Here is an 11,648-nt window from a genome sequence, read left to right as displayed (position 1 = left end):
GTGGTTCCATTCTTTGGGGAAGAGTCATACAAAAGACATGATGCGGTGTAGCTATGAGCACAGGACCACCCACTTGACAGCCCAACACTGCCTTTAATCCTCAGCCCCCTGCACACTGTTTTTGTTTTGTTTTTGTGGCAGCTGATGCTAGACCCTGAGCTAGATGCTCAGAAAGCATTTTATTGTTCCTGAGATTCCTAAGGGAAGTCTGGGTTAGCACAAGAAGGTGCCATTGACTGAGACACTCCCATCTTACTGGGACGGGCACTGAGTCCCTTGGGAGACACTATGGCACACACAGCCAGCCCTGGCAGGACCAGAGATACCACGAGCCCGGATGCCGGTCTATAGCTTTGCAGTCGGTGAGAAGACGCAGGGACTCCAGAGGGACACTGGGAAGCAGGCAGCAATGTGCCTCCCTGACTGAAGTCCCTTTCTGACCCATGCTGGGAACCAGAAGGGCTCTGGCTTCTCTAGCTCCTCTCTGGATCCCACAGTGCTTTATTTCTGAGGCCACAGGACAGGAAGGAGGCCCAGTGAGGTCCTGCACCCGTCACATCTTGGTCAGGCGAAGCACGTTGAGGCGCACAGGGAGGAAGGTGGCGCCGGCCGCGTAGGCAATCTCCCGTAGGACCCCCTCCCACTTCTTCTCCTCCTCGTTGAATCTGAGGGGAAGGGGAGGTGGGAACAGGGAAGGGAGCTTCATCAACTGAAACCAGGCAGAGACCTCACAATGTGCTGTGGTGGTGTCCTAGGCCACCAAGGAATACATCTGTTTTCTAAATGATTTTCATGTGCTTAGAAGTGGAATCCCTATGATGGAACCCTGAAATCTAAAGCATCTCTGTCCCAGGAAAAGTCACCTCCAAGGTCCCTACATTCCTCGAATGGAAGACTTCTAGCCCCCGACACAGTTCTCTTCTCCTCTCTGCAAGAAGTCCCCCGACATGACCAAGGAGTGTGTGTGTAGAAATAGCTCCTAGAGCCCAGATCCAACTACCTCCCCCTCCCAGGCTCACTCTTCTAGACAAAGCACCTCAGAAAACCCGAAACACAGACTCTGGGCCTGGGCCTAAGCTGACGACTGGCTCCCATCTGTGACCTGATGGTGCTCCACAGTAGGTCAGGCCACCACATGTCACTCCCCCTATAGACTAGTGAGACTACTCCAGATTCCCCCAGATCCTCAGGGCTGGGCTCACCTCCATATGTCATTGAGCTCTGTGGGGACGAGCTCTCCAGACTCCGTCTCCAGAGTAGCAAAGCCACCCAGGGCGTAAAGAGTGCCGGCCAGGCTGACCAGGCTGAGTGAGCTGCGTTCCTGTGGGAAGGCCTCAAAGGAGGTCCACCTGTGGGTGGGGGAGGGGGAGAAGTAAGTAGTCCAGGGCTTCAGCTAATCTCTGTTCCCACCATCTCAGCACCGGGCACCCCTTGGGAAGCCAAATTCTAAGTTGCAATCCTCTCAGGGCAATCTCCAGCTTACTAACCTTCAGTCATCTACAATGCTCTGGTCATCCTAACCCTGCTCCCCACCTTCCCTTTGACCCTTAACCCCCTCCCTGTGCTCTTCCCCCTCTGCCCCTTTCCCACCACCTTGCTGTGAATGGAGCCCCCCCACCTCAGTACACCTGTGAGCTCAGTCCTTGCTGCTGGACTTAGACTCAGGCTGAGGTGACCTCTGACGGCCCTGTTCTTTTGCATACCCTCTATTACTCTTCTCTCACACACCCTGATGGTTCTCCTGGTGTCTTCAGTCCCTCGCTTTCTGCTATGGGAGCCCCTCCTGCACACTCCCAGGCACCCGGATTCCACATTTCCTGAATGGGCTCTCAACTTGCGTCCTGATGTCAAAGGTGTCCGTGACAACTGGCCTGAGACTTACTCAAAAGCATCCATGTTACCCTCTTTCCCATGCAACTCCCAACCCACCACTAAGCCCAACAAAGGACCTACAACTAGGTCCAACACCTACCACCACTAGGCCCAACAACCAACCCACCACTAAGACTAAAACCCAACCCACAACTAGGCCCAACAACCAACCCACCACTAAGCTCAACACCCAGCCCACAACTAGGTCCAACTCCCAACCCACCACTAAGACTAAAACCCAACCCACAACTAGGCCCAACTCCCAACCCACCACTAAGACTAAAACCCAACCCACAACTAGGCCCAACTCCCAACCCACCACTAAGACTAAAACCCAACCCACAACTAGGCCCAACTCCCAACCCACCACTAAGACTAAAACCCAACCCACAACTAGGTCCAACACCCAACCCACCACTAAGACTAAAACCCAACCCACAACTAGGCCCAACTCCCAACCCACCACTAAGACTAAAACCCAACCCACAACTAGGCCCAACTCCCAACCCACCACTAAGACTAAAACCCAACCCACAACTAGGTCCAACACCCAACCCACCACTAAGACTAAAACCCAACCCACAACTAGGCCCAACTCCCAACCCACCACTAAGACTAAAACCCAACCCACAACTAAGCTCAAAGAATGCCTGTAGATAATGCAGCTCTGCTCATTCCTAAGAAGCCATGTTCCAGTGCCTCTCCTTGACCCTTCCTAACACACCCCCAGCTGTAGGACTCGGTCACCCCTTGTCTCAGCTACAACCAGACCCCTCTTTCTCGTCCTGTGAGTCAGTGAGGTATGGAGCTTAAACCCACGGGAGACATTTCATGGGCCTCAATTAACCCTTTACCTCTCCCATCCTGGAACCTTCCCACACCCCTTCACCCACAGACCTCCATTCTGAGCATGGCCTGTCTTCTGAGGAGCCCTCCCTTTGGTGTTGGGCACTCACTAACCACCATCTTTTCTGGGTGAGTCCCGCTGGCTTCTGTTTTCTGGACTCATGGCTACAGCGTCAGAGCCAGTCCCCAGATGAGGGACCATCAACCCCAGACCCCACCCTGGAAGCTTTTCTGCAGATTCTCCTGCAGGAAAGCCTTGGATGACAAGAGGAGCTACTTCTATGTCAACATCCCAAATCAACATGGGGACCTGGGCCTGTGACCCTCAGCAGGGCAAACAGCTGACGCAGGTGTACCACCATGGGGAGGGGGGGACAGGGTAAAGGTCATACTTGTTGTCTGCGATGCTATACACTTCTGTGGAGCTGGTAAGCCCCGTGTCTGTCACCCCTGCAGCCACAAAGATACGGCCATCATGGACCGTGGCCCCAAAGAGTGAGCGGGCCGTCTGCATGGGTGCTAGCTCCTTCCACTCGAACTTCTTGGGGTCGTAGACACACATCTTGTTGAGACATTTCCTGTGGGGTGGAAGGGGTGAGTGAAGAGAGAGACCAAGACAACTGACTGTCCCTCAGCCTCACAGAGCCTCCTCCCCACCAGGCTGAACCTCACCTGTCTTTGCCTTTGCCACCAATGACATAGACAAGGTCCATGTGGGAAAGCACCAAGTGACCGTACACCGCGTAGGGCAGTGGGTCTGACTCTCCCCATTTGAATGACCTGGAGGAACAAGAGAGTCCAGAGAGCGGTTCCAGCTTGTGTTGAGTCTGACTCTCGGCATTCACACCCACAACACACTTACAGGCTACAGTCAGTGCATGCCTGAAACCCCTCCCTTGAGCTCTTGGGTCTTCGAACCCAGCCCTCCTGCCCCTCTGTTCAAGGATTATTTTCAGGTCTTCACCCAATGGCTGTGTACCAGTGCAGGCCTCCTAGCCCCACCTGGGGCCTCTGCCCCAGACCCCCCTGTCCCGCAAGGTGGCCCCACCCTGCCCACTCACAGCCTGTCGTAGCACAGGACTGAGTCCAGGCTGTCTTCACTGTCCTTGAGCTCCCGGCCGCCGACCACGTAGATAGCATTGAGAGCCTCCCCCAGGCCGAAGAGGCAGCGAGGCGAGGGAAGAGGCGGCATCCCCAGCCACTCAGAGTCCAGGTGGTCAAACTGTGGGCGGGCAGCATCTTTGGGTCAGCCACCCACAGTCTCCCGGCTCTGAGAGGGAGATCCCCGCTGTGGCTTTGGATCTTTGATGACCATCTGTTCAAGGCTTCTCCCACCCCTTAAAATCTATAGCCTTCCATCCCGCCATCTGTATCTGCCTAACCCAGCAGTTAGAGGCACAAGGGGGGCCCACCTTGGACAGTTGTCCAGTAGCTGCATGGTGTGTATGGGCACTTGATACTGTTGAACCTCTGAAACTTCCCCCAGCCAGCCTGGGAGGGCCGCCCCTCACCACTTCCAGCTGTGAGGCCCAGGACTTGACCTTGGCACCCAGCTGTTGTCAGCTCCTGGCTGCCTATGCCAGCTCACCTGGCTGTGCTCTGTCCCAGGACCGCCAGTCTGGGTTAGCAACAGAGCCGACACCCTCCCCGTTCCCTCTCTGTTTTACATCTTCAGATTTCAACCCAGCCGGCAAGGCTCAAAGCCACAGGGCCAGGCTGTAGATTCTCCCTGACTCTGAGATCTCAGTCACATACTCAACCTGGACTGGCTTGCCTGTCTCCCAGCCCCTGCTGAGAATGTTTTCACCTCTAGAAAGGAGAAGGCAAGATGCTCTCTGTGTGATAATGTTTCCCAGCCCTGTCCTGCTTACCCTCCGCTGGGGCAGGGCCTCCAGCTCCCGGGCTTGCCGTACACTGAGCCTATCACAGATACCAGATGTGTGCAACTCTGGAAACTGGCTGTAACTCTTTCCCCTTCAAGTGAGTGGCTGCCAATCAAAGGTCCTAGACCCAATGACAGTCCCCAAGTAGACACAGGCCCTACCCAGCACTAGTCCCTCCCTCCCAAGGCTGGCCAGGCACCTGCAGGAAGTAAGCACTCATAGGTTCCTCCTTGTTGTCCTCATTGTAGAAGAGGCCACCGGCCACAAAGACTTGGTTCTCCTTGGTCACGAGGCTGACATGGTTTTTGGGGATCTGGGTGGACAGAGACGCACAGTAGCACTCGTTGGCGGCTGGATCATAAGCCACAGCACCCTCCTCGCTGATCATGAAGATGAGATCCTGCAGGAACATGCCGAAGCGCAGAGTGTCATTGAGGATCCCGGGCAGCACTCGTTCGTCTTCGTCCTCAGCCTCGGTGTTTTCTGTACCCTTGTTGGCCTCCTTGGCCGGCGCTGTCTGCTCACCCTTCTCCTTCTTCTTCTTGCGCAGCGTAGTGAGGCGGCCCTCGTGTGCATCCTTCACCATCTGCACCTTGCGCAACAGCTCAGGCTGGGAGCGCACGAGTGGGTGGCGCTCCACGCGGCTCTCCAGGAAAGCACGAGGCAGCAGGCGGCAGCGGACGCTCTCGAAGACCGTGGGCAGCGCGCGCTGGCGCTCGGCTTGCGCATCGGCATCACCGCTGCTGGCCCAGCGCATCACAGCCTCGAACACTGCCTCCTCCTTCTCCACGTTGAGGCCGTCGCTGGAGATGATGGCGATCAGCTCGTCAGCCGAGAGTCCCAGAAAGTCGTTGTCGCGCGCCACCAGCGGGAAGCGCGCGCAGATGAAGTCGCGCGCGGCTACAGCCAGCCGCGCGCAGTCCAGCAGGAGGCCGAGGCGGAAGACAGCCAGGCAATTGGCTAAGCACAGGCGCTTCTGCAGGAACGACACGCAGATGGTGAAGATGGACGGGATCTGGAATCGATGTGCCGCGGCAAACAGGTCCTGCACGCTTGCCTCGTCCAGCGCGATCTCCGATGTGTACAGGTAGTGCAGCACCTGGGACACTACGTCGGGCGACACCTCCTCCAGACGTAGTTCTCCCGAGCCATCTGGCTCGGCCAGGAAGCGCGCACGGAAGTAGGGGCTGCAGGCGGCCAGCACCAGGCGGTGGCACGGGAACTCGCGCTCGCCCACACGCACTACGCAGTCCAGGAACTTGCCGTGGTCCAGCATGTCCTTGAGTCCGTCCTGCAGGAGCGTCTGCTGGTACAGACGCTGTTCCTCCGCTTGCTCCAAGCCCAGCGTCATTGTGCGGCTCCCTGGAACTCAGCAAGTCAAGGGCTGCTCTACACACCTCTGCTGTCCGGTGGGGCTGTGCTGTCTCTGACCACGCAGCTGTCTTCGCTGGGCTATATATAGAGGATGCCCGGACCCTGTAAAAGGAGCCGCCTGTCCTCCTGCACATGACGCACAGGGGACAGCTGGGCAGAAGCTTTCTTCCTGAGCAGCCTTGAGTCAGCGATGGGGGTTCATGGGGCGAGGGTGGGGTGTGTCTGGGCTTTTCCAGAACTGGAAGGTCTCTCGGCCCAGAACTCAGGGAAGCCTTGCCTCAGGATTCCTTGGCCTAGAAATGCTGCCGCCCGTGGAGAGGACCTAGCCCGTTTCCTTTTTCCCTGTCTTTCAGGCTTATGTGCTCACAGCCCGGTATCACGTGTGACCACTCCTGGTTACAGTATGTTTGGATTTCCTGCTTGATGAACATGCCTTTGTCCCTGGCAATCACTGTTAAGAGACCCAAAATGGGAGGGAGTTTCCTCTGCCCAAGCTCAAAGGCCTTCTTTTAAAAAACAAGGGTAGGTGTTTGTCTGCTCAGTTTGTTCTCCCATTCAAGGAGGGAGAGGAGCTAGTATCCAAGGGTCTCAGTTCAGCTCTGCTGAGGGCAGGAGACCCCGGGGTAGCATGCTCCAGGGTAGACTCAAAGATATCAAGCCCGCTAGAAAATTAATTTCCTAGAACTCTACTATTTTGGGGGTGTTTAGACTTTCAAATATTCTAGTGGCATTCTGAATTGCAGCATCTGAATGGTGGAACTTCCAAGAGTCTGATCACTGCTCAGGGATTCCTTCCCACTGTCCTTGATCCTTTTGAGGTTTACCACGTTTCTACCTGGCCTTGGGACCCCTGTAGCTGTCTGCAATTTGAAGAGTCGATTTTCAGTTGTCTGCGATTTGGGGATTTGAGGACTTTGAGGAGTTGAGCCAGGATGCCTAATCTCAATCCGGACTCCTGTCTCCCCCCCCCAAATCTGCACATCGGGTTCAGCCTCCAAGATTAACGAATTCTCCAAGTGCCAGAAGCTGCAGCTGTGGGTTAAATTTAGCCCAGAGACACTGGTAGGAGGTGGAATGGAGCGCTCCCCAACCACGCCTCTGAGTCACTTGTTTATAACCTTGGGCTTGTGGGGGGATAGGAGAAAAGACCTGGGGGGAGGGCTGAGTCACACGTCCCTCCTATGATTCCAGAAACATTATTGCCTGTCCCTCCTGAGTAGTGACAGTCACTCAGTCCTAGAGGGGCATGTAGCTGGGCAGGCTCCAGAGGTTTGTTGCCCACCTTTCTGCGACTTCAAGGGCTGGTTTAGGGCAGCTGGGAGGGTTTCCATGCCAGTTCTGGGCAGTGGGACATGTCTAGGAAACATTAGCAGCGATTCCCTGCGTCCCACGGCTGCTACGTGCATGAGCCAGAGCAGATGTGCCCACCTCTGACGTCTTGGGTACCTCTCCCCAAATGAACACAAATGTCTGTGATCACAGCCTCACTTTCCAAGGACCTGAACAGAAAGAAGACAGTGACTAAAAATTAATTCATAACCGCCAGATGACTTAATGTCATATTTTGGGTTTATGACAGAGTCTACACTGCTCATTCCCCACCAGGCTTCCCAGGAGAATATTTAAATGTGGCTGGCTCTTCCATCCAGACCCTACTGTAAACTGCAGCTAACGCAGGGTTTAGGGGTGTCTGAGTCCATTGTGAACACCGTCCCTGTAGAGCTTACCGTCTGTTGGGGTGAGCGAGGAGGGAGAGCACAGGCGTGCCACTGTGGTGCAGCAGACAATCCTGAGACATGGACAGAAAGCAAGGGCAGCGACGACGGGCAGCGACACAGCAGGACAGCGGAGTTGTTCCACCCCTGCCTTCAGTAGAAGACAACCCAGGCCTGCTGGTTCCTGACCCTACCTAGCAACAAGACAGGGCAGGAAGGCTCATTCCTGCCCTAAACTAAAGCCACATGTCTCACAAGTCCACCCAGGGGCTGCACAGGCTGATGAAGCAAAAGCCCCGCCAACAGCAAGCATCCAAAGGGTGTTTAGACTTTGCGCGCTGGGCCGGACACTCATTCTCCCACTCGGAGGCACCAAGGACATCAGTCTGGGAATCCTGAGTCCCAAGCAGCAGTGGTGGAGTGGAGAGGAAGAATCTGCACAGCCTCGAAAGTTGCACTGACCTTTGAACTTGAGTTTGCAAAAACAGACCAGGGCCAGACTGGAGGGAGCTTAGACCAGAGGACTTGTCCTTGAACAGGGGAAAAAACAATTTAACAAAGACCATGAGCACAAAGCTTAACTTGACCACTTACTACAATAAGAGATGAGAGAGAGAGAGAGAGAGAGAGAGAGAGAGAGAGAGAGAGAGAGAGAGAGAAAGAGCACATCAGACCAAGAATTAAATATATCACAACTTGAATGCTTAATGAACCAACTGGTGCCAACACCCAGAGGAACATCAAATGCTAGAATTATCTGGAAATAATTTGAAAGCAGCAATCACAAAAATGTTTCAATCAATTAAAAATGCTCTTAAATTTCTCAAAGCAGAAACATCTCACTGAAGAACTAGCCATGATACAGAAGAGCCAGGTGGGAATTACAGACCTGAAAAAAAAATTACACCAACAAAGGAAAAAGCTTCTGGGTAGCCCTGATCGACGGGAGAGACTAGCCGAGCAGTGGCGGTGCACACCTTTAATTCCAGCACTCAGGAGACAGAGGCAGGCAGATCTCTGAGTTTGAGGCCAGCCTGGTCTACAGCGTGAGTTTCAGGACAGCCAGGGCTACACAGAGAAACTGTGTCTCAACAAGACCAAAAAGGAGAGACAGAGAGACAGAGAGAGAGAGACAGAGAATAAACCACTGCAGGGGAGAAGCCGAGCCCCAACCTTTCCAGACAACAGTGAGGTGTTGTGATGATCAGTGCCTACAGTGGCAAAGAGGGCCTCAGGCCCATACAGCTGTACTGTATCCTAACGCAGAGAGAAACAGACAGACAGACAGACAAGGGAGAGAGACAGACAGACACATACAGAGAGAGAGACAGACAGACAGAGAGATAGACAAGGGAGCGAGACAGACAAACACAGAGACAGAAACTGACAGACAGACAAATAGAGAGGAGAAAGAGGGTCAGGTCTAAAGATAAGCTAAGTAAAAATTGCCGAAAACCCCCAAAATTAGTTAAGACAAACCAGGAGAGGCAGGATGGCTCAGTGGGCAAAGGTGCCTGATTCCTTAAAACCACACGATGGGAAAACACTGCATCTCTCATGCATACAGTGGACACACACATTCCAAATAAATAAAATTATATATATATATATATATATATATATATATATATATATGGAATTTCATTTGTTCTTTAAAATTCTGACATCTGCTACAACATAGATCCACCTTGAAGACTCCAAAATAAGGCTGCCATGAGAAACACCATGCAGCCCGTTTGTATGAGGCTCCTGAGCACTTGTTAGTTCTCAGACTTGAGAGGCGGTGGCCAGGGCTCTGGAGATGAATGGGTGTACGTGGAATTTGTGTTTAGAAAGTAAGCACTTCAGTCTGGGAAGTTGAAGGTTGCTGATGCGTGTGGCTGTGAGGCTGCACACAGTGCGGGTGACTTTGATGACGCCCGTCTGTACCCTTGACAGTTGTTAAAATACAAACGTGGGGGCCGCGTGGGTGGCTCAGTGGGTAAATCACCCAAGACTGAAGGTGAGCTGTGCTCAGAACCTCAGACCCATGTAAAAGCCAGATGCAGTTGTGTAAGTATCTGTAATCCAAGTACCTACCAGGAGATGGGGGTGGACAAGAGGGGCTGAGAACCCAGGGGGCATCTGGCCTGGCATTGGATCAGAAAAACATCATCAGGTAAAGACAGAGAACCAAAGCTGTCCTCCAGCCATCTCAGGTACACTGTGACACATCTGTATCAGCATTTGCTCACACACATAAGCACACACACACACTCACAAATCTTACACATGTTCATACAGAGAGAGTGCCTTGGCAACCCGGAGACTAGATTTGACTCTTTTTAAAATTTTTTAAATTAATTTTTATTTATATGAATACACTGCTGCTGTCTTCAGACACACCAGAAGAGGGCATTAGATCCCATTACAGATGGTTGTGAGTCACCATGTGGTTGCTGAGAACTGAACTCAGGACCTCTGGAAGGGTAGTCAGTGCTCTAACCACTGATCAATCTCTCCAGTCCTAGATCTGACTCTCAGATGATAAAATAAGTTGGTTTAGTAATGGAGACAGGGCTGCAAGTGTTTGAGGAGATGCGGAAGAGTGTCTTTGGTACTTTAGATCAGGGAGTGAGTCCTCAGCACCAAGAACAAGACACATAAAAGGGAAAGCGTGAACAAAGCCTCAAAACCAAACCAAAACCAAAGCCTGTGTAGGAAGCAGTGGGTATCCCCTGAGTCTGTGTAGGAAGCAGTGGGTATCCCCTGAGTCTGTGTAGGAAGCAGTGGGTATCCCCTGAGCCTCTGTAGGCACCAGTGGGTGTCCCCTGAGCCTGTGTAGGAAGCAGTGGGTATCCCCTGAGCCTGTGTAGGAAGCAGTGGGTATCCCCTGAGTCTGTGTAGGGACCAGTGGGTATCCCCTGAGCCTGTGTAGGAAGCAGTGGGTATCCCCTGAGCCTGTGTAGGAAGCAGCGGGTATCCCCTGAGCCTGTGTAGGAAGCAGCGGGTATCCCCTGAGCCTGTGTAGGAAGCAGTGGGTATCCCCTGAGTCTGTGTAGGGACCAGTGGGTATCCCCTGAGCCTGTGTAGGAAGCAGTGGGTATCTCCTGAGCAGCAGAGAGCAAGTTTAAGTACTCTCCAGACTCCACAGAGTAGCCATCGCCCCTCCCTTGGACAAGGTTGTGTTTCTTTCCAGTGAAGTCTCTGGTTCTTGTGAAGATTTAGTGTCCAGTTCAGTCACTCTCTTTAGCTAGATGGGTTCTAACATTTTCAACTGATAGCTCTGGTTCTGCCGAATGACCAGTGACGTGCCCAATGACGTGTTCATCCCCAAGAGCAGAAGAGGTATGCACGGTGCAGAATTCACAGTGTAAATGGCTTGGACAGAATTGGGATGGGATTCCTGTGTCAACCAGTGCTTGCTCATTCAAAGGGCTTCAGAGAGCTTCAGAGACTCGGGTCTTACCCAGAAGCCCTAGGAGAACATGAAGACCTGCACGTACGGCCACAGAGCTTCAAAAGCCCCATCTCTAATTAGGCAAGGGTGTGAAGAAACTCAAGGTGGGGGTCACGTCAGCTGCTTCTGCTGACATGTAGGACAGACAGGCTCTAAAGACCACCTCTGTAAGATCCAGCACATCCTCCTCACCTCCAAACAAGTCCTTGGGGATGCCCCTGTTGCCTTCCTATCACAGCCCCACCCACTTTATATTTTACACTCCCCTCCTTAGGAAAAGGTATGGCCAAGGCAGGGATGTAGCTGAGTTGGTGGAGCACCTGCCTAGCACACACAAGATTATGGGGTGGATTCTCAGTGCTACATACAGGCCTGAGTGCTGGCACACGTCTATGATCCCAGCTTGGGGGGAATGAATACAAGAGAATGAGAAGTTCAAGACCATATTCAGCTATGCAGTGTGTGTGTGTGTGTGTTCCCATGCACATACATGAATTCGTATGGCAATCCCAGCAGCTC

At 53.2% G+C, this 11,648-nt stretch overlaps 1 protein-coding gene across 1 annotated transcript; it reads right to left on the bottom strand.

Annotated features, from left to right (window-relative positions):
- Positions 1–64: 64 nt before the first annotated feature.
- On the bottom strand, positions 65–6,022 carry KLHL40 (kelch like family member 40). Its single transcript, XM_080934527.1, has 6 exons — positions 4,801–6,022; positions 3,780–3,940; positions 3,391–3,498; positions 3,111–3,296; positions 1,203–1,349; positions 65–665 (listed from the first exon to the last, which is right to left on the bottom strand). Exons 1-6 carry the CDS (start codon positions 5,950–5,952, stop codon positions 554–556), a joined length of 1,866 nt encoding a protein of 621 aa, XP_080790653.1. The 5' UTR covers positions 5,953–6,022; the 3' UTR covers positions 65–553.
- Between the last annotated feature and the right edge of the window lie 5,626 nt (positions 6,023–11,648).

The sequence above is a fragment of the Micromys minutus genome, assembly GCF_963924665.1.
Source record: "Micromys minutus genome assembly, chromosome: 21".
Taxonomy (NCBI): Eukaryota; Metazoa; Chordata; class Mammalia; order Rodentia; family Muridae; genus Micromys; species Micromys minutus.
Note: the sequence above shows the minus strand (reverse complement) of the source record. Positions and strands in the feature narration are given on the sequence as shown.

Excerpts from the sequence above, each read along its gene's own strand:
- KLHL40 (XM_080934527.1), bottom strand. The coding sequence starts at position 5,952 with ATGACGCTGGGCTTGGAGCAAGCGGAGGAACAGCGTCTGTACCAGCAG. Across the intron at positions 3,297-3,390 it reads GGTGGCAAAGGCAAAGACAG|GAAATGTCTCAACAAGATGT; the intron begins GTGAGGTTCAGC and ends TCCACCCCACAG. Across the intron at positions 666-1,202 it reads GAGCTCAATGACATATGGAG|ATTCAACGAGGAGGAGAAGA; the intron begins GTGAGCCCAGCC and ends CCTTCCCCTCAG.